Source organism: Caloenas nicobarica, chromosome 4 (assembly GCF_036013445.1).
Source record: "Caloenas nicobarica isolate bCalNic1 chromosome 4, bCalNic1.hap1, whole genome shotgun sequence".
Lineage (NCBI taxonomy): Eukaryota > Metazoa > Chordata > Aves > Columbiformes > Columbidae > Caloenas > Caloenas nicobarica.
In genome coordinates, this window is record NC_088248.1 from 9,365,526 (window position 1) to 9,392,595 (window position 27,070).

Consider the following 27,070-nt stretch of genomic DNA (forward strand, 5'->3'; position numbering starts at 1 on the left):
GTTTCAAAGCTGCATAAAAAGAAGTGGAAGATGACTTGGAGTAAGTTCAGTGCCACTGCGATGCCTGTTCTGTGGCGCCTCTCAAGTGCCTCAGAGTCTTCTCTGGAAGAGGCTTAACAGCATGGCAGCATCCTGAAATTTTACGATGTCTACGCTTGGCCCACTTCTCCCCACCGTTCATACATTAAATGAATGAGCCTCCTTCATACACCTTTGACACAGCCTGCGGACAAACTTTTGCTGTGGTAAAAACAATGAACTTTCTTCCTTGTCAGAGTTTCTGACACAACAGCACTTATTTCCAAAACAAAATCATTCCGCTCTTTTTGTAGTTTTGAAACACAGCTGAGTGATCTTATCCTACAACCTGTAAAAAAAAAAAAATCTAAATACAGGTCAATCCATTCGTGTTTCATTCTGCTGACATCTGAAGATTTAATAGACCGACATGTAATGCCTAATGACTTTATGTTTTATTTTTCCTTTTAATTGTTTTAGTCACGCTCCTTCCTAGATTTCACAGATTTGCAAATATGCAAGATGGCAGAATTGTTCTAAGATAGGATGTTACGTGTATAGCCAACCTGAAGAATAATAAAACACTAATACAATGAGGTACTTTGTAAGCATAAAAAAGGATTTCAGTTATCAAGCAAATAAAGTTACTTTATTAATTTTTAGTCATACAAACAAGGGGTCAAAACATTAGTACCAGTGCACTGAGATACAAACAAAAAATTCCCACATTAAATATTAGATTTGCAATCATTCTGATAATTTTTATAGACACGCAATTAATATTTTCTTCATAAAATATGTGCACATTTTATTTTTCCCTTTTCTTATTCTGTTCCTCTTCCTTCCATTTCTCCAAATAACACTTAAGAATGTCATTTAGCTGCTGCTCACACTGGCTCATGTGTTGTAATCCATTTTCCCATCCTAAAAGCAGCAAGAAACAAGATAATTACATCTCACTTTACAGCATCCATCATGTAATTAGTCTGTGGTGATGAGAACATCATCTTCCCCAAGCCTATCAAATGGCTGTAATATTTCTACTTTGAAAATTGTTCTTCAGAGTTCAACAAGATGCTTCCTTTGGTGTCAACCAAGTAAGTAAATAAAATAATTACTATTTTGGCACCTATCCTGGCAGCTTTAGAGACTGAGCACTCCCGTTGCAGTATCTGCGAAGGCCCAAACCCTCCAAATTGGGGACGTGGCCCTCCACAGGGAGCCGCAGTGGGTGCTGGGGACTTGGATTCAGACAGAGTTTATTGAATGTATTTTACAGAGTTGGACACTATTCCATCTTCCACTTCTCTAGTTCAGAGAAAATCACCAAGGAAAAATTTATGATGAAATTCAAATAATGCTTTGAGATATAAAACATCCCATTTCAAAGGAGACTAATTTGAGTGCCAACAAAGAAACTACCACCGGTTTTTCCAAAACATGCATATGATGGCGAGGAAGGAGATACACAGAATTAAGGGGCTGTTCAGGCATTTTAAACACCTCCTAGAAAAGCTGCAAGGAGTGGAGTCAGGCACCATGAGGGGTTTTGTTTTGTTTTAAGCAGGATTAGCTTTCAAGTATATAAATACTCAATTACAGTAAATTTCACAGCAAATACAGAAACTATGTAAAAAACTTGTTTTCAAAAACTGTTTCTTTCTGTGGTCCGAAAAAACAAACGTGTATTCACAAGACAGTGACTTGTAAACAAAACAATCAGGAATTACTTGGTGGCATCAGCTGATCTCCAGTAGCATTGCTTTTTCTTTCTGGCAGCTCAAAATGTATCTTCCAAAAACAATGAGCCTCTTAGTTGCAGAAAAACACTATGCATTTTTCTTTATTTAAGTACTACCTACTCAGAAATACTGCTGTATGGAAGAATTTGTCTATAACTTGTTTCTGCCTGGGTCTACTATGTAAAAGCAAACTGGGAAAGGACTAGAAATGCAGTAATGAGTTTCAGCTCTCCTCACCAGTGTGCTCTTTGCGTAGCGATCTGGTGGCATCAAAAGAGGAAAGAAGTCCCATTACTGGATAGCAAATACTCTTCAAGTATAAAAACAGCTGGCAGATAAAATTACAAACATGGAATTTGCATACTTGCAAATATGTGCATTTTCCTGCAATATACTATTTTTATATGTAATGAATATACTGTTCTATACAGCATGCACACTATATTATGTAGTATGTGTAGCGTATAAGTATATTATATATAATTTTAAAAGAAGAGCTGCATAATTTTGAAAAGAAAGGAAAAGAATATATTACCTTTGCAGTGACAAATTACTCTTCCCCACAGTCTGTTCTTACTTAAACAGGCCAGATTTCCAACAATCAACAAATGCCTCTTTGCTCTTGTTAGTGCAACATTCATTCTCTTTTCTGAGTCTATGAACCCGATTTGTCTTGTTCTTACACAAGACAAAACAATTATCTCCTTCTCAGCTCCTTGGAAGGCATCTACAGTGGACACCTGGACAGCTTTAGTTTCAAATGCCTCCGACTGTACGCTGCTAAGCAAATTCTGAATCTGTAGGCAAATGAATATGGATGGGGATGAGTTGTGCTATTCATAGTCAATCACTTGTCTTGAGTGAAAAAACCACTCAACAAGTCTGAGTTTACACAAGATGTGACCTAAGAAACAACAGAGTGCAATGATAGTAAAACCTCAGCTAATCACAGGAAAACACTGCGCAAGGAACCTGTATTTGACAACATCTCAGTGCTTTCAGTGTGGCACCCAGTATTTTCGCTTACTAATCACAGCAGCCTGTGTCATGCTGTGGGTGACCAGGTGAGGTAAAACTCTAACCTTGCTAAGTAGATGCCTCTCCCATCTGTCCTTATCACACATACCTATTTGTAACAGCTCCTAATTAATTCATGAAAATTATGTACTATTAAATTTGCCAATTTTCTGAGTGTTTATGTGGAAGGGAAAAAAAATGGAAATTTTATTTAATCATATGTTTGAATTAAAAGACTTTGACTAATTTTATTTGAATTAAAAAAAAACCAAAACAAACACAAAAAACCACAACAAAAACCAAGCAAAAACAAAAAAAACCCCACAAACAAACAAACAAACCACCCCCCCCCCAAAAAAAAAACCACCACAAGAAAGAGAAATTATGGTAAACTCTAGTTTACCTATCCAGCATTTGTTTCTCACTTCTAGCTGCCTCTCCCTAGTTGAAATGGAGCCGAGGTTTAGAATGAACAAACACATTTAAGAAAACTGTTTCATTGATGATACTTTCTACAAACCTTACACATCTGTGACTTATAAAGAGTAATCACACCAATTGCAGATCCTTCTATTCCACTTGCAGTCAGAGCCTGGATGAGCTTCACTGTAAAATGAACTTCTGCCATGTTATAAAAGCTGTTGTCTCTCTCAATCTGGAAATATGGAAGAAGATTTAGTTCTCACAAACAGCTGTTAAAATACACAGCTGCACAGTGAGAACACAAACAGGAAAAAAATGGAGGCAAAACTACAATATTGACTTTTTTATATAAGAAATGTTTAAAAACTTACTTGCTCTACCCCATTTACACTATAAAAACACAGTGTTGGAAGCCAATCCAATAAAGGACTTCTGTCATTCTCAGAAACACCATCTATCAGATTTCCTTCGTAGAACAGCTCGTTGGCTATGGCACTAATAGCAGGGTGACATCGGTACTGTGTCCGAAGAAGTATTGTTTTATGGCCCTAAGGAATGATGATATATAGAGAAAGTGTGAGTAGGAAAAAGAAACACTAAATATTTTGCTATGCGAACTAGGTCAAACAACAAATAAGTGGAAACGATTCCTGCAGTAAGCTGGCTTTACCTTTATTCACTTCAACAAAAATTAGAACAAATACTGCAGCCCTTGATTCTTCTACCTGGATTCAAAACTGCACATAAAGATCAGAAGGCACAATCTGTCATTGTTTTTCAATCCATTCTTTGTTTACATTTGTTATGCTTACAAATTTCTGTATGTTCCGAAAATAATGTTTACAGAGAAATGCACTATAAAGGAATCTGCTTAGTTAAAAAACAGGCTGAAAAACTGATCCTCTGACGTCTAAACCAGAAATCTTTTAGTGACTTCAGTGGACCTACCGTCTCACCTTCCATCTTTTCTAAAGATGTGGTTAGTAGCACATACCATTAAGCAAAGCCGGTCAAAGAGCGTCTGCTCCAATCCCTTTTCATGAACACTCTCTGACCCTTGGATAGCTGGCGGTAATTGCTTAGGGTCTCCAACAAGGACTAGCTTTTCACACTGAAACCTAAATGAGAATGTTAAAAGCAAGAAAATAAGTTCTAAAATGGATGTCAAACTATTCATAACAAAAGTGAGTGCTGTGTTTATGTATCACAGATTACTTTCCATCAGGCTCCCTTCTCCATCACCCTCTTTCCACAGTTAAAATCACATGATAACTCAAGGAAGGCACCTAAGAGCAGGCCTCAATTTGAAATTATTCTTCTTGCTTTCTCAGGTGAGACCTCAGAGTTCATGTTGTTAAAAGCACATGCAAGTTTGGCAATTATTTGAGATTGAGTCACCGCTAACTAAAAGTGATTCCTCTGCTGAAACACAAAAGAAGGTTGTACCTTGCAATAGGAAGGAGAGAAGCAGGTTCAGTCATTTGACTACACTCATCCAGCATCACTACAGGAAACTTCAGAGTACTCAGACATGGAAATGGGCAGGCAGCACAGGTCACTCCAACCACTTTTACCTTTGTTATTAGTGAGGGGAAAATGGGTAGACAAAACGTTAAGATCATTTAATAGTTAATCTCTGTGTAGTACATAACTATAGCTTCAGCAGTAGAATACACCTAAATTCATTTTTAGCAGTTCCACTGCATGCTGTGTCATATTCACTGGGTCTCAAAAAATTAAATTCTAACTTCCAGTAATTCACAGATTCATGTATTTTTAAGACCAGCTCTGGTCTGGTACAGAGAGAGTTGAGCTTACACAATCCTCCAAAACCTTCAGAGCCCCAGCAGCCAAAGTGGCAGCAATGACCACTAGGAATAAGTACAAGAAACAAATTGCTTAGATCCGCCTTCTTATAATTGCTCTACAACAACCTGGGATTTTCTGAGTCTGATACTGAGGAGAAAAGGCAAACGGCTTGTAAAATCAGAAATTTAGATTTTTCTACAGGAAGCAGTAATTTTAAAAGGTAATACTTGGATCAAAACTTACTTAAAATATATTTGAAATGTTTGGTCTTCTTGTCAATTGATACTCAACTCTAGGGTAGATTTAGTTCAGTCCTTATCTTTTCTCTTTATGACTATATATGTTGTAGTTTCACGGTGATAGTGCAGGCTAGCTGTGCTCAGAAATTTTTCTCTCTGCACCTTGTAAACTAGACTGGTAATGTTAAATCATTGCAATAAAGTTCAGAAAGGGTTTCCTACTCACAATATATCACTAAACAGGAACTGCAAGTACAACTCAGACAAGTCATACACAGGTAAGACTCTAAGCTATACCTGTGGAATCAAACCTGTCCCAGTCTTCACATTCATTTTAGTGTTCGAAACTTTGGGAGCTTGGCAGGCATGAGAGGAGATTCCTAGTTTCCGTGTGCTGGCCCTTGTGGACAAGGCCTAGTGAGTCCCCACTTTCCCATCCTGTCACTTTGACTGTACCTGTTGCAGTATAGTTTTATTGGTCCCCAGTTTATGTTGCTCGATACTCTTCTTTACATATATCCTTTCCACTGGAGTTAAATCTTCTTTCATGAGAGCAAGCAGTTCTTTTAACTGCTCATTTTCATTTCCTGAGCCAGCATGTAAACTTCAAAAAGATTTAATACCTTGCATTACAACGATTGAAAACAACTGTGCTTTCAGTGTTTAGTGAACACTCAATATAGAAAAATAATCATACTTTATACATAACAGTACTTCACAACAATGTCCTAACTTAGCCCAAATCCAGCTAAGACAGACTGGTATAATACCTATTTTAAAACTGACCCTTTGTCCCACCAGCTTCGACCCTGCCACCCCACTCAGAGCCATACATGTAGTAAATGACTTCTCTAACCATGCAGTTGATTTCAGACTGGAGTAGAACCAAGGAGAAGTTTTTCATTCCTATACCACTTTATACCCTTGGTATGCTACTGATGCAAAAGAATGGAAATTTAATCTTTATTTATCTTGAACTGTACTTCACTCTCTCAAATTGTGTTGAAAGTCCTATGTAGATCACTTTTAAATAGTTGAAGGACAAATCCCCAAACACTTCAGATGTATATAGCAAAGATAACTTGGGTAAGAAGTACAGAATTCATGAGATGTTACCATTAATTCTTTGAACATTAGATTTATAATTACTTCCTCCTTGTTCTTATCACTACAGTAGTACATATATATATCTCAAGTCTGCCTGTTTTACTTTTCCTTCTTGTATAAACTCCCAAATTTAAATTTGTAACTGCCATTATTTTGTTCTTCTCTACTACTTTCCATTTAAAGGCGTTAGCTCTATTCAGCAACAAGTGAAATTGCAAAATCAAGGTAAAATTTCTCCCTTGTGCAGGAGGACTAAAAAATAAAAAAAAACCCCAACACCTGAGACATATTACATTCACATTTTGAATGACTTCAAAATAGTGATTTTACAGCATGCATACTATCATGAATCTTAGAATTGCTTCACATCCCTCAAAGATTACGATTCTTACCTATAGGGAAGAATTGCTTTGGTGATTTTCCTAATACTTCCCACTCTGATAAAATCCTCAAATCCAAGATCAAGCAGACTTCAAAGAAAGAGATGACACACAGAAGTGTAAAAATAAGTTTTGAAAAATTTAAACAGTCTAAAAAGGCTGTCAGACATATCAGAACACCGAAGAACACAAAGTTCTGCAGTTTACCAGATGAAATAACTCAGGCCACTATTCAAGTAAACCAAAGTAAATTACCTCATTGTGGTTTGTCTCAAAAATGCTCAATACTTTCATGATTCTCCTCTCATAAATAGTCTTCCATTTGTACTTTCCCTTCCTCCATTTATCCTTCCAAACCGTAAGTTTCATTTCATGTTAGCCTCTAACAACTACTTTTTCTCCTCTTGGTATTTGCTGAAGCTTCCCTGGTCGGACTCTGTGCCTTCCTCTCCCTCTGCCTCCATCCCTCCTTCCTCTGCCCCTACTCCTACTCCCCAAAGCTTCCCGAGCAATCCTACTTTCTGTCATGACAGATTTTAACAGTAAATTTGATGAGAGTAGGGCCCAATATTAGTCTCCTAGAAATTTGTACAGCTGGCCTTACAGTCTTTTAGCATATGCATGCTGTGCAAAGGAGCAGGGTAAAATTAAAGCCCCCGTGAGATACCTTCTCGGGAAAGAACACAATATATTTGAAGTGTTATACTGGAAATATTAACACAATGGTCTTACCATGTAAGTGCATTATTGGTTTTGGAAAAAAACCAGTCTGTAAAAATCTTAGTAACCTACCCCAGCAGAATCCTGTCAACGGCAACGTTAGTGGAAGAAGCAATCAGAAGTTTCCATGGAGCTGGCCTTGGACCCTCCTTAGCTTCGCTGCTTTTAAAGAGCTGTACTAGGAACAAGACCACAATAGAGAGCAGATAGCTCTTTCCAGCTCCAAAAACACCTGGTATTTTGGAAGAAGAAGCCAAAGTTACAAGTGAAAATTTTCTAGAAAGTACAGTCTTAATCAATTGTTATAACCTAAGTTTGTCTTATGAAATATTATGCTGTGATTCCTGTAAAAACATTGCGCATGCTTGCTCCAGCAGCTCTAAGTATCCAGGTGCAACCAGTTGGCTTACACTTTGCATTTACTGCCTGCAAGAAGTTGACCAAAAAAAAAAGGAAGAGGGTAAGTTAAGGTATTTTTCCTAAATTTTCTGGTTTAATACATGCTTTACTTGCTAAGGTGTCACATCGATACATTAAAATAATACAAATACAAGTCCCTGCATGCACATCTCTCATACTATGTCCTCAGATACAGAATAGGAATTTGAGAGATTATTATTCTAACTAGATTAATATGCCTGGCAGCCTAACAAAAGCTCTGGCAATTTAAATCTAGTACTATCTGTAATAAGAGTGTTATTATTGTTACCATGAATGTATTTTCAGATCTTGTCAAAGTAAATATGTTAACTGCTTCCCAATACAGATTTAAAAAAAAAAAAAATCTTGGAACCAAGATGTTACTAGCCTTTTTGTACATGTTGAAAAGGGGTAAAACAAAAAAGGAAGCATAAAACTGCAAGGAATAATCCATAACAGAAAAAGTAATATATGATAATTTAGGAAAGCTAACATGTGACAAAAATAAATAAACTGAAGACACTAAACTCTGTGTATAGATCTCGCTAGGAAAGAACTCTATACTTATGTAAAATCCTGCAAAAGGAGGATGCAAATGCAAGGATGAAAAGCTCTGTGTTGATAGAACAGATGTTATAATATGAACTCCATTACCAGAGGGGACTCATCCAATAAACGAATTTTCAGAAAATGCTTGAAGTAGGTGAGAACAGCAGTGTTACGAAAGAGTTTAAAAGGATATTCCATACACAGAGGCAGTTTCTTCAAGCTCATCTTTTGTGCTATATTTAAAATAAGGCGACATTTACCTAGACATAAGAATCTCCCTTTAAGTCTGCCTGGAATTGTAAATATAGGATTAAGGGAACAAGTCTACTGTTTCATCACTGAGAGAAGCATAGGAGTATTTAACTAACACTGCCACTACATATAAATTAGCATTTTTGCAAAGATACAATAGCAGCAAATTTCACAATTATTTGCTATATACCACGTATAATTGTGATAGGGAAGATCTGATGTTCTTCCACTGGCTTGGTATTTTCACATGAGGTCATCATCTGAGCTATCTGCATCAGCGATGTAGCTTGATCTGGGTTCAATGAGAATGTTTGGATCATCTTTTCAGCTAGTTCTGTTGCCACTTCAGTGCGGACAGGTCCATACATCATTGTGCGTTTCAAGCTGATAGCAGGTGGAATAAATTTTCTTCTGTTGACTCTATTAGTAGCATTTTCAGGAACAAAATTCCTAAGAAAATACAGACGTCAAAAGTTGCGGTATAATACCGCATATGTATAATTTGTACCTCATGGTTCTGATGTTGTTACTCACGCTGAAATGCTGAGGCTTCATGATTAACACCTGACATAATTAAAAGTCGCTGCCCCCTGACATACACCTGCGCTGTATATTCCTGCCCCTTATTACTTCCCTGGCTGAACAATGTGACTTACTCTAAGGCAGTGAGACTAGCAGAATTAAGAGCAGTAGAAGAATGTGGTCAAAGGTAGCAGGAGTTCATTTTTATACAGTGAAGCATAAGCGGCCTTGGAAATATTCCTATATTGCTCCAATTCTCCAAGAAAATATTTTTAGGTTTTGTGTCAAGAGACTCTAAAAATCAGGAAGGAAAAACAGTTCCACTGAACCCCTGTGAAGCATATACATTGACTTAATACAGATCAGTCAGTGGCTGTACTATCAGTCTAATGGTCATAATAATGCCCAATACTGTCTTTAGGTTATAAAATGTGGGCTGCAGGTAGCTTTTAAGAAAAAAACTTGTAATCCCCGAGTTAAGCAGCAGATATATTTTCAATTCCATATAAATGAAAACTGCACTGTCAGTAGTTCATTCCTTGAGCTGTTTTACTCAGGTTTCCTCATCCACTTTTTTAACAGGGCGAACTCAATGGTATATTTGTTGTTTATTTTTCTGTACCTATTGACATATTGCATGTTCCTGGTATCACTCAAACAGTGACTTACATTTTTAGTAGGTATGGGATTAGTGGTAAAGTAGATGGATTGAAGTGCTCCTCCAGATTTCTTAAAGATGTAAGTTCACCACTAGCATTACAAACGAGTAAGGCATGAACAACCACTGAAAAGGCCACAGAAAAATAAAATTAGGAAAAAATTAAATTAGCCAAAAATTGAAATCAGCTAGATAAATGAATTACAAAATGCCAAGAGAGTAATTAGCCCACTGTAACAGAAACCAAGTTAACCCAATTACCATGTCTGACTGAATTTTATGGATGAGGAGAGACCTTTCAGCCGTTCTTTTCAAGGTGTGTTGTTTTGAAGTATTTGTGATTCCAACATTAGGAACCATCTGAGAAAGAAGTTTAGATAAAAATCCTTACTCGTGTTAAAAACAGTCGGTATTTAGAAGGCTTTGGAATTTAAGAGGTGAATTTCCTAAGTAAAATTTGTGTATCACAATAGCTAAGCAGATGTTTTCTTTAAAAAAGACAAGACAGGACCATAAGAACACCTACAATGGGCCAGACTCAAGTTCCATCTAGCCTGTTTCCAAAGTGTACAAAAGAAGATGCCTGGGGGAGAGTATAAAAACAGAACAAGTATTTAAGGATATCTTTCTGAATTCTCTGCCAGTTTCCTAAAGTTCTAGGGATCAGGGATTGCCTAAGTAAATAGAGATTTCTAATATATTTAATAACCCACATGCCTCTATTTTGATGTTGTTTATAACTGCCAACAACTATACATTACTTAAAGCTTTATTTTCATACAACTCAGAGGTTTGGTTTGGTAATGGTTATAGAATTATAAAATAATCTGTATTTAGGATCACAAAGAAAATTAGGAACAAAAACTTCCCAAGAAAAAATAAACATGAAAACACGATTCAATGGCATTAAGACTGAAAAGCTTCATGATTAACACCTGACATAATTAAAAATCACTGCCCCCTGACATACACCTGGCACATTTTGGATTCACCACCAAAAGAAAGAAAAGCTATACACGAATGCTTCAAGAATTCGGCTGCTTGTGAGATCCAGTCCTGCAATTCACGCGCAGGGAACAAACAAAACCAAACCTCCAATTGCAGTAGAAGCCTGTGATTTTGATAGCAAGTGTGCCCACAAAGAACTTGTGTGCCATTGTATTTTTGTAGTCTTCTGAATTACATTCAGAACTGCAGTTTAATGTAGGCTCACTGAATTGTGTTTTGCAGGAATGATGACATGGAAAGCCTAAAAAGACTGATCTGTTGACTTCAAACACTCAATTTACCTGCTCAAGGTTAAGTGTTATGAATACAGCCTTTTGTGATCAAGCACACGATTTTCACATTGCATTAAATGAAAGTAAGCAGAGGTATATTATTACTAGCTCCAGAATGACTGCACATCACTACATAACGCATTCTTCATCTCTTTTGTTTTAAAACAAACAAAAAAAATACCCCAAACTTTAGCTCAACTCAACAGCAAAGATAAGAAACTTTTGCATCAAGTTTGGCAGCACATTTGTCATTTTTCTGTGAGATAACAGCAAACCCACACTGTTTCTCCCTGCACTTCAGGCCCACTAACCTTACTGTTTCCAAAACACTGATGACAAAGTATTACAAAAATACCCCAAACAAGAACGCCAAAAACCAAAAAGGATGGTTGCAACTTACTTAGTAACAGCTTGCTAAAGAATAAAAAGGTCGGTGGTTCATTAAAAAACTAGGTTTAGCAAAGCGTTCTTTTTAAAATACAAAGGTGAAAATAACTAAAACTAGACAGACTTGGGGTTTTTTCTGGATTTTAAAACACTGATTTTTTTAGTCATTCTAGACTGTGGTAACAAAGCCACAGAAATTAATATCAGGGCAGCCAAATAATAGATTTAATACGTGGTTGGTTGTTTGCTTTTCAAAGGCAGTAACAACATATTCCTTTTACCTACACTCTGGCAGTTAATTTGCATTCTATGATTTACTACGTTATGTATACTATTCTCATTTCTTCGTCACCCATTTAAAATTTCTTACCAGTTACTTTGCAGGTTTAATTACATTAAGTACTGTACTCAAATTGCATATTCAAAGATACAAGGAAAAAAATACCGTTAATTATTAGATTTCATTGCTGGCCATATTTTCCCCTCAGTCATCGTTTCCTACAATTCCTAATTATTTGGTGTACAACTTACTATTTGATCGCCAGTTTGAGGGGCAGTAGCCTTTCAATGGTAGTAATTCTATTTCATTGTTGGAGGATGGTCCAAAGAAAGCACTACTTGCAATGAAAGTATCAAGAGTATCAAAGTTCAGAGTCTTCGAAACGACCCAAATATCATCTGTCAAAATAATACAGAGTTCTCATAAGCTTCTTCTACTGTCAGCTTTTAAAGAAAATGAAGCTGGACAAAATAGCCCAGCATTTACTATGCTGCAAATTAAACCATTGCTTATGTGAAAGTATGGGTATTAGAAAGTTCTAAATAAGTGTAAGTTCAGTTCTAAAAGACTAAGTAAATAATTAGCAATTCTTCTAGTACTTACTGTCTGAAATTGATGGTAACTGTAAAGTTATCTCCTGGTGCACTTAGCATCGTTTGGCTTCTGACAAATCTGAAGTATTATCAATTTTGAGAGTATTTGAAACAAATCACTGGAGTATACTACAAATGTAGTTAACCACACTTTTGCAAAGAACAGCGAGTACTGAAATAAACACACATTTTCCCTTTCCTTTTGAAACCAACACATACTGGAGCCTACAAATGTTCTGTTTTACCTGACATACCTGATGAGACTAAAACTTATTACACTATTCCTGTACATTGCAGAGCACAGCAAGGGAGATTTCAAAGTTAGGAGCAATAATGGTACATCTACATCTGCCTGTGACAAAAATGATCAAAAAATTAGCCATACACAAGTAACCCCGCCTATGCGGAGCTTCAGAATTTAAAGTTTAAAAACCCTGACTTGTCAGAACATTTCAGAGTCTGTGCATAAAGCGTACGCAGGCAAACTTGTTTATTTCCGCCTAATTTCCTTCACATCACTTTCAACAACAAAGTGAACAAACTGTGAAACCGATGAGTATCAATTAAAAAAGTACTGAAGTGAAGCAAACTATTGAGACTGTCTGGATCAAATCACTGAATGTCCTCCAACTTTGTGATATACAATTATTTAGAAAAGATACGCAACAATTACTGAAACACCAATTCTTACATCAAGTTTTCCTTAAATCTCATCTATTTGAATAATGGCTTTCCTGAAACTTCACTGTTCACAGATTTAATACACTCCAAACCCAAGGACATAGAATTTATATTTTTCTAAGGTAGCTGAACATTTACAAGAAAAGATGAATTAATAAGATACTTTGTTATCCTTCTAGCATGAGAATTGAATTATCAGGGTTGTCAGGAGTCTGAAACTGGATTCAGTTTTTCTCTTTAGATTACAAATTAAAACTTTAAAAAGGCACAATATGTCATGGACAATTCTTCTGATGTTTAAGATTTGCTTACCTTTGCTATAGAGAGAATAATGCTCCTTTCTGCTTAGTTTCAGGTATAACTTGGTTTTGAAATCACCATCAAATCTGGCAGGGGTATTCATAAATTTCTTGAATTTACTACACCGCTGTGTTTGAATTTCAAAGGCTTTCCTGTTAAAATGTAATTTTAAGAAAAAGTATGTAAATAATTGGCACATTTTGCATTCACCACCAAAAGCTCCAGAGATAGGACCAAGTTATACAGCACAGATCTTCGTGGTTGTTCATCACCTTACTTTGTCAAGTTTTAAATACATTTATCTCAACTGCAAAATACTTATCTCATATTCAACCATAATTAAATTGTTTCCCCTACAGTTTAGCAGCACAGAACAGCCTTTGATACAACCTCTAACATTAAAACTAGAATCACTAAGAGAATAAATCAAAGTCTGTCCCAAATTCTCTTATGAAAGATTAAACAAACAGTAATTCAAATGCAACAGTCATAAGAGATTTTGTTGATTTTGTTAAGCTATTGATCAAGTTGCTGGTAAACAGTTTTGATTCTTGCTGAAAAGAGTGATGACCCAAAATGCCATTGCTGTTAATATTATTCCTTCACTCATTTGGCTTTTACATTTCTACACAGGACTGTAACCTCTTTAAATGTAGTTAGTGAATGTGTCTGTTAAATGTTACCAAAATCCAGAGTTACTGGAATATTTATAAATCCTGCAATTCAGATAGCACTTGGGAAAGGTGCACAGTGTTTCAGAATACCTCACCAAAAGCTGGCATCCCTCATAGAGAGAAATCTTTTGACTTCTGAGGTACGTCCCAATACTTTTTATGTCATGAAGCACTACACTAGGTCTGAATTTTATCTGTGCAGGGTTCATGTCTTCTATCCACTTGAAAAATGAACACTGCTCAGCTTTTGGGGCATCGCAGGCATAGAACAAACGTCCCTAGGAAAGAATGGGGGGAGAAGGACCATTAGCACATGAAAACAAACAAGCAAAAAAAAATGTAAAGCAATGGACCTGTACTAGCTGCTATAGAAATAATCAGCCAAACACCTGTGTTTTCACCGTGTTTGGCTGAAAAAACAAGCGTGTCCCAGAACTCTGTTTCTGAACCCAGTATGTGTAATCATACCTCACAGAAATACCGTCTAATCAGAAAATTATAAATTCAAGTCTTCCTCTCTCTCTATATATATAAAGATGTTTCTGTATGGGGAGAACTAGCACATCAACAATTCTGGACACCAGCAGATACTACAATTGATCTCAAAAGTGATCTCTACAACACATCACTTTAACTTGTAATTGTAAATCATAGAGAACTGCCCTGGAGTTGTTCACAGAATATAAAGCAAACAGACAAACACCCAAACCTGTAAACAAACAAGGAATAAACAGCACCTTGTTTTGACCTTCTTTTTTAACCATAACAAGCTTAGCAGGATGCATATGATTGCAGAGTGGAACGCAGCTTTCTTTGCTCTCACTTTGCCCATCTTGCAATGAAGTGTAAAATGACGTATCCACTTTTGAAAGAGCATTGTGTAATCTTTGTGACAACTCAAACAGTATTATGTTTAAATGCTCTTGATATAGAAAGGAGAATAAAAGAGTAATTAGTGCAGCCTTAAAATGGTTACACATGTACACAACAAACAAATACATTTTCATTTGAAATTTTAAATTCTGAATCTAAATGAAAATATTTAATCTGAGTCCTAAAAGAAACCAGGTGACCTGCATAACTCGCATATTGGACACACAATTAATTTGTTCTAACTGCCTTACTTTCATTCAAATCACATTTAAATATATGACTCCAAACAATCCAAACACTAAACAACTGTATGTTTGGGAAAAAAAAAAAAAAGGGTTTAGATATAACTCTAACAACTGGTAAACACACACAAGGTGATATAGTTGAACAGAAGTGGACTGATGTTCTGGTTTTTCTTTGCTCTTGGGTTTGGATATATCTATACCCCAAATTGCAAACAGTTGTTCTAATAGATGATGTTGTTGATGATCTCTCTCCCTCTCGCCCTTCTTTGGGAAGCTTCAGAAATACACTGTTCAAAAATTCCAGCATTTTACATAGCATAGTGTTAGACATACCTGTCAAAGCAGCTTTAAAAATCTGTTTGTAGTGAACATGAGACTGAAACACGGTTGGTATGGAAACCTTTCTTTTAGGAAGATGAGCATTTTTTACTTTATCCACATTAGGGAAAAACAACTCAGAAACTGTTATGTCCTAGAAAACAGAAAAATAAACCATTAAAACTTGCAAAACCCTGAATGAGACAAATTTTGATAACTGTCTACTGTATAGATGTCAAAACCTATCCATTTTCTTCCTCTCGTCTGTTTTTCTTTTATATATTGTGCTCTTATTAATAAGTACAACTAAATAAAAAGAAAAAAACCAAAACACACACCACAGGGCCTCGCTTTGCAACCAGAAGTTTCGAGATGAAGACTGTCAGTGAAGAATCCATTTTCTAAAAGCAAAATACAAATCCTTTTCTCCACAAATGTTTGCAGACTTTTTAAGTACAAGAGTATGTATTCAATAGGACTGCCAACAGGAATAAAATTAGGTACACCTGGAGCTACAGCACAGAGAGCTTGGACTGCCATTTAGAATATACCATGAAGTTAAAATTTGCCCCTTGACAAACAGCCTGCTTTTATAACACCACAGGTAGTATTTTCAAAGGCCTTAAGAGTAAATTATGTAGTTCAGAATAATGTTTTTAGCCCTAGGCACGGGGAAGGAGCATACAAACCACATTTTTAACACCATTTCTGCACAGAAATAAATCCATCAGATGAAACTATAGCAAAGGTACCACAGGCTAGAGAAGGAAGAAGCAGAGTAGAGAGCTTTGGGAAAGTGTGGCACAGCACAAGTTATCCTGTGCCTGCCATCCCGGCCAGTCCTGAGGAGCTTCTTCCACCTACCTACACTGCAGTGGGCATCATAATAATCCTCTTTATAAGCTTTTTAAAATCCAATTTATGTGGATTATATAAATATATAAACACAGACAAAGTGTGTACCACTGTGTATAAGAAATATACTAGTTATTTCCACACCTCTATTTCACATTAATATTTTACTGTACAGTTTTAAAGAACTAGAAAACACAGCATACGAAGTTTGTGTCATCATTACATCTTAAAACATAGCCATTTGACAACTTTTACAACTTGACTTGTAGTCGTTTTGGGTTTCTTGTTTGTTTTGTTTTCCTTTCCCCAATTACTCCATTAGTTTAAGACAGTCTACTGGTCACAAACAGCTGTGTGAATTTTCTAGATGCTTATTCAATGTCATAACTTACTTTTCCATGACTGAAACTGAAGAAATATAAAATATTTTAAAAGCAGAGACTATGCTTTGAAGCAAGATGTGGGTGTTCATTAAAACAATGCTGACTTCACAATTAAGAAAAACACCTTTTGAAAACAAGTTCTTACTAATTTTCGATGACAAAGCAGCCCAACAGCTTTTATTTCATCTTCCTGCCATCAACATCCAGATTAAAAAAAAATCTAAACATGGCACTGTGTGTGCCAATGAATTACCTATACAAAGTATTAGTCATGGCACTTAAAAAATACATTAGCAGCTGCTGTTGTGTAACTGAGACTGGTTTGTGTTACTACATATGTAGAAACATTTCTTCCAATCATACTGATAATATCTTGCAGGAAATCAGATAAATGCAGTTACTTTGTCCAGAAAAATGTGTTTCTGCCACTTACAACTGTATCTGCTTGAACAGTTACACACCTGGACGTCTCCTGTTACAGCGTGGCAGCTCAGATGACTTAAAACCTTTTGTGTTGCTTCAGCCAAAGGTGTCTGACTTAAGTGCAGAGAAAGTAACTTCCTCTCTGAAATCAAATCCTGGTTGCTGGCATTTGCACAGCATTTACCAAGCAGGCTCTTTGCTGTCAGCAGAGGTGCAGAGCCAGGAGCACTTTTATTCACAGTGCTGCTCTCTCCCGTGTCACGCTGCAGCATTCCAAGGGCGCTCTCAGCACAGATGTCATCAGTCACTTCCCCATCATCGCTGTTTTGAGTTATCAAGTCACACTGAGAACTGTTTTGATATTTTAGCCACTTGCTTTGTCTATATTGTGAAGTCACATTAGGGACCACTGGTTGTACCGATTCCCTTTGTCTGTCTTCTGTGTACTCTCCAAATACAGAGGTTTCATAATTTCTGTCCTCAGGGCCAAAAGCACTAATAGGAAATACCACTGACTTGTTGCATAAATTGACTACTGAAGAGCCGAAAGATTGCTGGACCTCCTCACTGTCAGGTGGATAAACCGCGTCAGGAATCTTCTCAGTGGCAGGAACAGTGACAAGTGGAGTTCGTGTTTTAACAGTGGGTTTGAATCTTGAGAGGCTGCATTCCTCTGGATAGCTGGATTTCTCCTGTGCTGTGGGGCAAATACATCTTACAAGCAACTTGTAGCACTTATGGACGTCACATTAATTTTAGATGAATACAAAAACTAAGATAAGCAATAATTCTCAGTTCTTCCTTTTATACATCCCATCCCCTAATTAGCAAGTTTTCATATCGTGCCTGTGCAGTACCACACTGAATTTCCATACAAAATGAGTGATTTCAACTGTGATTCTTTTAATACTTAAATCCCTTTATTCAGAACACATTTCTGTAGGCACTCTATTTGGATAAAAGAAAATGTTTGATAGAAATTATTTAAACATTATTGTGCTTTGGAGATCATTAATATGATATTTTTGGTAGGTTAGTGACAGCTGCCAACTGGAAAATGAACATCTTAACATTTGCTCCTTTTTCCAAAAAGATCACCCACAGAACTGTGTAAATTAATATTAATTAACATGGATAAATAGGCTCCTAGTACCACAAACATCCTTTTGACTAAATTCACTATCAAGAAGAAATGACAGTCATTGATGGGTGCCAGTTGGAAATGGGTCAGAAGACAGCTGAATATGAAATAAAACTAAAAGCAGGTAAATAAAAGAAAACATTAATATGAATTAGAAGCTTAGCTTACAGCCTATTTCCCCCCCAAAACTAGAAGCTAATTTTTCTTTCTACAATTAAATCACTCTACTGAAGTCTCTTTCAGGAGAATATATCTGGGGAGGGAGACATGCAATTCCAGGCTAATTCAGCTAATTTGGAAAATACTGTTTAAAAACATACTTAAAAGAAGTGACACACTCCCCTATGCAAAATGTGTAACAAACACAAATCAAACTCTGTAGTTACCCAGACACATCTCAGTGTATTTCAGCACCCAGAGTAACTGTCTTTTGTAGTACAACTCACTGCGCTTCAAAAATCCTCAAAGATTTTCTAGCAAAAAGATGGTAAAGTGCAATTATAATTTCTTACTAAAAAAAAATTCTGAAAGTTGTGGTCGACTTGGTAAGATCCTGTGTACCAGGGACTCCTGGATGTCTCCAATAGTTTCCTCGGATCCTGAAGCTGGAGAGACTGTGAAGTCTGGATCAAGTGAGGAAGTCGGTTCTACTGATGAAATCAACTACAGATGGAGAATTAACATGTCAAGTGAATGAATGGGAAAAAAAAACTTCATTATAGTTCTTCTGTCACTATTCTCTCATAGTTCTAAACTGAAATGTATCTCAGAGTTGAGATGAAACAGTTTCAAAAATAAGAAACTGCTACCATGAACACACATGAAATAAACCCCCAAAGATCTAGAAGAGACGGTCAATTCGCACCTTGTCTGGTTCCCACAATGTCCACCGTGTTTGTTTCAAATCAGAACGTGAGGGTGAGCCCAACATGGCCCATGGTGGAACTTCAGAATTCACATTCAATGCCAATGCTAGGAAGAATACACAAAGGACACAGGTCATGCAGAATAATTGTTCTGAGGCAAATTGCTGCAATTCCACTTACACTTTCACTTACAGGAGTGATCTATTATTGACTCTTTACTAATGTTAGACTTCTTTTGAAAATTCTCTTCTCTGATAAAGTTGATATCCTCATGAAGACTTCTTGGACCTGGAGACTTCACCAAAAAAGTACAAGCAAGAACTTTTTAGAAATCAATCTGTTTATCCTCTATATAAATACTATCCTTGTGTGAATCTTATTTCTAAATATTATTTCTAGATATTGTTCTTCAGCATCTCTAGCCCATTCTGGAATTAAAAAATGAAATATATACTTTCTGCTGTTATTTTAAATACTGAAATATATACTGCATTGGAAAAAAAAATGTATTTTATTTAATGTTGCATGTCATGTTTCTTTGCATCCACGAGGAACAGAATCATAATCTAAGAAAGTTAGTTTTAGCTCTTGCTTTGGAACTCTAACAATTATATACCAAATCTCAAATTCAGTTGAGGTGAATATTATACTGCTAACACCAGCAAACAATCATTACAAAAGCCCTTTGCCAGTTTTCTCTAGAAAAACTCTTTCTTGTTTAACATCACAGATTATGACCATGCAAACTTTTCAAAGTATAATAGAACTGATCAGAGGGGAAAAAAACAAGTTACATCTTGCAAATGCGTACTCCTATGACAAAGACAAGTAAAAATAATTGTCTAACTGCAAAGTTTTAACCACACAGCACTACATTCGGTTCTTAGTGATTTTGATTTGACTGTAGCATTCTAAAAACGAACTCTCTTTTATCCTACATTTACAGAATACTTTTTGCGCTAAGGTTAGTTAGAATAACTTTGAAAAATTGTTTTACCTCTCTGAAGTCAGAAAGAACATAATTGCTTGAAAACAAGGGCGACAAAAATCTCTCAGCTGCAAATTCCATATTATCTGGGTACTGCTGCCATCTTAGCTGTGAGCAGGGAGCTCTCAACATTACCTCACTAGCTGCTGATCCCTTTACTTGGTGCCCTTGAAACGCAACAGGCTACACGATATATTGGAATTGTCATTAACTGAAAAGAATTACTGTTATGGAACTATGCAGTCAATAAAAGTACTTTTCATACATACTATAAAAATAATCTGTTGGAAACTGCAGAAAAAAAACCCAACCTGTGCTTTTGAAACTCTCTCTTGCACTCTGCAACTCAGCAGCAATGCAGTTTTAGCACAAATCTCTGTCAACAGAAACCTGATATTCTGATGTAGTATGTTTTGTCTTATTTTTGTAACGTAAAATTTGGGTTTAAAGCTCTCAGTGGAAAACTCACCACACACAAATATACTAAAAAGTGATGATAACCTCATTATGAGACTGGTTAAATATTTATTACAACTTATTGTAATATATTGCAAATAGTAAACCATTGAATTGAAATTTAAGAAACACTATTTATCATACTTCAGTTCCACTGCAATTTTACCTTTGGGTGACAGTCAGACATCCTGGGGTCTCTCTGGGCTGCAGCTATCTGTAGAATACATGCCTCTGTTTTCTGTAATGAATTGTCCACACAGCTGGACTGCATATAAAAGTATCAAAAACTAATTAGTCTAACAGTTTAATAACCAATTGAAGTGAAAAGTTAAGCTAAGAAATCTCAAGATTTTTCCAAAGACCTGATGTGTTTATACAACAGAGTATTTTAAATTACAGGCTTTTTATTTGGAAGACAGAACAATACACGATAGTATAAGAAACTGTGTTTGCTGCTCAAATGGGACAGCAGAAAGAGAAGAATTTAATCTAAAATTGTTCCTTCACTTTGGACAGGTTGAATGACAAAGATTGTTATGTGAAGCACCAAACACAAACAGATTTGCCCACGTATTGCAACCAAAGTGCAAAAATTCCTAGGAGGAACATGCATTCAAAAAATGGTGAAAGAAAAAAAACAGAGGGTAAAAAAAGATGTGATAGGGAAGCAGAAGTAACAGATATACAGATGTTGTGATATTAAACATAGCTAGATATTATAATTTGCATTAAGTCTCTTGTCATACACTTAGACTCCTGAACATTTATGGGCAACAGGGTCAGTGAGAGGGCATCTTTTGTTTACTACCAGCTTCTTAGTTGATATCTCTGAGAAATTTCTAGCCCAGCCTCCACAATTTCATAAACCAGGAATTGTACTCAAGAAGCCTGGTGGAAAATGAGTTTATTCTATAAAGATAGATATACGTAGTCAAAAATTGGTTACCATAAAGCCAGAAGAGTCAAAGTATGAACATGAAGATGCTTGTATACTTTCTGAGTAAGGCATTTCTGTAAACTGTCTTATAGCTACAAGAGATAGAAAAGCATAATAAGTTAGAGTTACAGTATTCTTTTTACATGAAAACATCTGAATATTTACTGGGCTTGCACACCTTACCTGTGCAAACAATTGTGCAGTTCAGATTTAACTGAACTAAAGCAAACAAAGGCACAGACTTGGAGCCCACATTGTTGCTTTAAACACTAAAAACATAGCACATCCCTCCAGAAGCATGATTTCTGAATATCAATTGTCCAGCAAGAGAGATAACAGTAGAGAAGTCAAATAGGTACAGTTACACAGAATTCACTTTAAAATAGAAACTGACCTAACCTTCATCTTTCACAACGGGTTCAAATATCTCTTTAGAAGTCTCTGCTTCATATAATACGCTATTATTTTCCTCCATCTTTTCTAAGCTTTCTAATGCTGTGCTATGTTGAGTCAAAGCTCTTAGGAGGGCAATATTATTTACCAAATCCGGAAAATTTGATGAATTTTCAGCCATTGCCCTGCTTTTCAGGCAATCCATTCCTATTATTTCACCTTCGCTGGCTTCATGAAATGCATTTATGCTCTCTACATTTTCAAACTCAGTTTCACCTATAGCTGTTTCCTCTTGAGATGAATGGCCTTCTCCTAAAGGATAAATAGAACTTCTGGAAATGAAAGTATCTTCCTTATGTGAAATGCCAAATACCTTTTGATGGTCTTCTGTAATATATTGGAATGAGCCACAGCTAGAATCAGATTTTTGTGACAAAGCCAGCAAAGGACTACCTGGTTTATTGTCATTACTCTTGGTACCCCAGAGGTGTTCTGAATCAACATCTGGGGACTTCACACATCCAAGCTGTATAACATCATCTTTGGTCCTTTTCTCGATTGCAGAAATTATTCTGCTGGTAGCAATACATGAAATACTTTCAGTTTTCTCAAAATTACTGGGTTTAGGGTAACATTCATTAACATTTGTGTCACCAGGCAAAAGATCAGACTGCTTGCTTTGCATCCATGGCACACCATTAGTGGTATGTGCTGCAGAGCCATCAAGATCCTTCTTATTGTTTGTGACTTCAGTACTTAATTGACTTTGATTAGTCTCTTTTATGTTGTATTTATCATCCAGAAGTCCCATGTGAATTCTGGTCTGGTTTGCAGAGTCTTCCGCAATTCTCTCTGTATCCCCAACACTGTTGTCACAAAGCTGAGATGGTATATCTCCAGTGCAGTGACTTCTGTCATTCTCTCTGTCAAATGTTGGACATTTGACTTCTTCATTTCTACTGTGTGTCATTACTTGAAGTCTCAACGCAGCACTTTGTGCTACATCTTCTGCCTTTAAGCAATCCTGTCTTTGTGAAAGCATGTCTCCTTCAGTGAGCTTTTCCACATCTCTTTCACACAGGTCTTCGTTATCTGTGTCATTAAAATCAAAAGCCTCCATTAGATTAAAGTTAACCTCCATCACCTGTTCATCTGGACCACAGTCTTTGCCACTCGTACTTAATTCCTCTTTTACAATTCCCATTTCAGTCAACGGTACATCCACAGAGAGTTCCAGGTCACGAGGCTTTCCTTCTGAATTTTGTGTTGGCTGAAGATAACTTTGCAACTTGACAGATGAATTCTCCTTAAGACTGTTAGTCACTGAATGCTCCCTGGATCCAGAGAGATTTTTTCCAGAGGTCATTGAACTTCCTGAACACAAAATGCCTCCTGAGGATGGGACAAACTGACTGTCACTCATCCTACTTGAGGTGGATTCAGGTAAGAAGCAACTATTTATATTGCAGGGATCTTGTAAATCTTGACTTAAATTATTTGCCTTTTCGTCATGTCTCTGCCCTGTGGTTCCTTTATCACAAGTTTGTTCAGCTGAATTTAGAAGCATTTCAGTATTCCATTCCTTTTTATCATTTACAGTTCCCTTCGTAAAAGGTGGGTGCTGAATATTTTGAATGAGTCTTTTGACAGGGTTGCCTGAAAAAGCAGGTAGGATTGTGCTGGTTTGGTTATACAAACAATCTGCATTTTCTGATGCCTGAAACCTAGAAAGACATTCTGTGACTTCAGACTTGGTTTGCTCTCTGCATCCTTGTGTTGGTTTAGACTTCAGAAGAGCTATTATCTGTGCCGTGCTCCTGATGTTCTGCGACACTGCCCTGTGACTGGCTGGCTGACCGCTAGATTTGCTGTGCCCAGTCATGAGAGGAGATTCTGGCTTCACGATGGACTGATCAGAGTTTCGCTCCTCTGTCTCCTTATGTCTGCCAAGAAACGGAGCTGGAAGCAGTGAGGAGATAGACGGGTGTTCTCCGTCATTACCCGTACATGTGCCATCATTAAAGTCTGCAGACGGATCTGTTTCTGTATCCTTCTTGCAAATCGTAGAAAATAAAGGAGAGGTAATATAAAACTTGGATGGAAAAGTACCCTGACACTGCTTAGATAAAGGCAATATTGTGTTTTCATCATCTTCCATTGTTGATATTTTCTTTTCAACTTGACGTGGCCCTTGGAAACCCTAGGAGAGACATTTTAAATTAATTCTATGCAGAAATCAACTTCACATTTTGCAATCAAATGTTGAAAATGGGGCACACTCCACAAAAAAATATTCTGGCAAAGTAGCACATGATGATTCCACAGGTGTTTCGAAATAATCTTAAGCCCTTGTGATTTTCACTGCAGCTTTAGCAACAGCAATCTGATAAACCAAACGGATTTAGTAAACTTTGGGGAAAATAGCAACTGGTAACACGTTCTGGCTTACAATTCCAAAGAAGCAGGGAACCATTATCTGTATATTTACCATTCATTAAAAGATGTGCCATTTGTGTTTTAAAATGCATGTTAGCATAGGACATAACTTTTGAAACAAAGACATACTGTAAACTTCCTCTTCAAGCCAACAGACAGAGGTCTGGGAGGCAGAACACCGGGTTTGACACCATTTCTATCGACTGCTGGAGTTTCTGCTTTCCTTGGCTGATCTTCGGAAGGTTTTTCATTCACTTTTATTGCTTCAACTGTGATCAGATATCGTTCACTTTCTAAATTATCTCCAACATTCACCTAGAAAAGAGAAAGCAGCAGTGTGTACATAACAGTGCTATATAAGAAAGAAGAAATTTTCTAAATGTTGTGATACTTACATGCAAAAATTTCAGAAATTTACAACTGCCATATAAATACTTATATTAAAATATACAGATGTATAAAAATATACAGATACTAGAAAAGACTAGCACTTAGCTTCAAATTATGCTTCCTTAATATATCACTATAATACCCTGCTTTTATCCCAAAGGAATAAAATTCCATAAATCCTCTACACTAGTTCTGGAAAAAGAATAATAATAAGACACAAATAAATAGAAGCTGCTTTTGCTTTCCATTATTTGCATTGCAGAAGACTGTCATATCCACAATAAGAAAAAGTACTACCTTAATTACCAAGTAAGAGTTTGAAATGCTTCCTGAAACACAAGCCACAATCATAAGCATAAAAATTAAAAAAAATATATACCTGAGATTTTATAAAAATACTCTCCAAACATTGTCCTTTATCATCAAACAAGATAGCCTGCAATGGAAAAAAACCCCAGAATTTTAAATAACTAATTTTATTTCACAGATCAACTAGGTTGCCACTGGCAGTCCAGCAGCAGCAGATGATATGAAATCTGATGGTAATAAGTCTGAGTTGTTCACCTTGTTTCCACCAGTTCTAATCCTCAGAATTCCATCTTGCCACGTTTTTGATTTTTTCGTTTTTTGGTGAGTGTATAATACCTGTTTTAAGTGTGTAAAATATTGAAACAATAAGTAAGAAAAGAATACAGCAGCTATAGTGTCTTTTAATTTATTTCTACTTAATTGTACACAGCATTAAAAATCACTTACAATAAATTCTTGAGAAGCCATTGCTTTGGCAAAGCAGTCATCCAACAACTTATTTCACAAATATTCACATCTTCATACAGCCTGAGAGACAGGGAAATGTTCAGAATCCACCAGACTTGTGAAGGAAATGTCCTAACAAAAACCAGATATCAGTTCACTTTTTTGAAGGAAAGGCATTGACAAAAAACAGAGACCAGTTCATTTATTTTTCTTCCTCAAAACAAGAGAGCTAGATGCAAGACAATGGAGAAACAGTGGGGTATAGCTGATGTGGGCACTTTAAAGAGAAATCTTGAAAATGACGGAACACAAAGACTACTGGTAAAAACTGGCATTTTTATAGATGCCGACAGATTTTTTATCTTTCACGGGAATTCATTTCAAGGAATGGCTGGCAACTCTGAAAACTCCAGGGATCACACTGCTATTCAGAATTAACAAATTATCCTAAACGCATTTACTTGCAGCAAAAAAATACCACAGGAGCTATCGACAGAATAATTTTGTCACAAGTTCTTGACTCTGGACTTGGTCACGCATGCTTAATTCATGTTGAAGATAACGGACTCTCAAAACCAGTTACCCGCGAAGTCAACCCTCTTTACGTATTTAAAGTTAGAGCACAATAACTTTTAAAATAGCCTGTGATGATGAAACCAAGAGCAAAATCGTTACAGAAGCAACTCATCTTCAGGAGCTGTGACTCGCAGCTGCACGTACTGGCTTATAACGACTGATCAGTACCGCAATTTGCATCAGTGTTTATTTAGAGACCTGCATTTGCAACCTTCCTGAGTTCAATCCGTTAACAGCGCTGCAATGGAAACGGTCACAAGAGACAATTCAAGGCTGTCAGCTACTCTGACGCTACAGATTAGTGAGAAGCAGTTGGTATTAAGGCAGAGATATTCACACTGTTTCTTATGCCCGCGACCTTCTTGGCAGTCCCCAGGTGTGTAATAAGGTGCGACAGCTGGAAGTGGACATGCTTAAAGGTCACAGAACTGCTCCTTTAGTTATTATGAGCAGCTGGGTTAATGTAAACGCTATAAATTAATACTGACTGCCATGGGAACAGGGGTGAGCAGGAATCCCGCCAGCACGTTCACACAGATTTGCTACTCCTGCTTTCCCCACGCAGCCAGGACGGACCCGCTAAGCCCTCCTGAGCCCACCAGCCGTCGCTCAGCCCTGAGCACAAGGGGTTTGACCCAAATCCGCCTCCCCGGTGCTGCGCGGAGCCGCCCCCAGTGACCCCGGCCCCCGCCCGGGCCGCTCCCTCAGCGCTGCGGCGGCGGCCACAACACGCCACACCACCGCGCCGGCCACCAGCGCGGCCCTGCCGCCCCCGGGGGCTGCGGGACCCAACGGCGGCCCCAGCCCGGCCCAGCCCGGCCCGGCCCACCTGTCCCGGACACCCGCACCGCACCGCGCCGCGCCGCGCCGCCGCGCTCCCTCCCCGCGTTCCAAACTTCCCGCCGCAGCCGGCGTGACGTCACCGCGCGTCGCCGGCCGGCGAGGAAAGCCCCCACCGCGCGCGCCCCGCCTCCGCCGGCCGG

The 27,070-nt window shown here is 37.3% G+C and overlaps 1 protein-coding gene across 1 annotated transcript; it reads right to left on the reverse strand.

The window, feature by feature from the left end:
- Positions 1-826: 826 nt before the first annotated feature.
- On the reverse strand, positions 827-25,593 carry ZGRF1 (zinc finger GRF-type containing 1). Its single transcript, XM_065634072.1, has 28 exons — positions 25,512-25,593; positions 25,320-25,400; positions 25,135-25,191; positions 24,495-24,680; positions 21,936-24,129; positions 21,546-21,628; positions 20,766-20,864; positions 20,153-20,326; positions 19,348-19,450; positions 19,155-19,261; positions 18,802-18,952; positions 17,187-17,845; positions 15,503-15,641; positions 14,789-14,973; positions 14,142-14,329; positions 13,390-13,529; positions 12,055-12,201; positions 9,868-9,982; positions 8,867-9,126; positions 7,528-7,687; positions 6,748-6,825; positions 5,705-5,852; positions 4,647-4,774; positions 4,195-4,318; positions 3,572-3,748; positions 3,298-3,432; positions 2,296-2,557; positions 827-942 (listed from the first exon to the last, which is right to left on the reverse strand). The coding sequence occupies exons 1-28, from the start codon at positions 25,530-25,532 to the stop codon at positions 827-829; spliced, it is 6,417 nt and encodes a 2,138-aa protein (XP_065490144.1). The 5' UTR covers positions 25,533-25,593.
- Between the last annotated feature and the right edge of the window lie 1,477 nt (positions 25,594-27,070).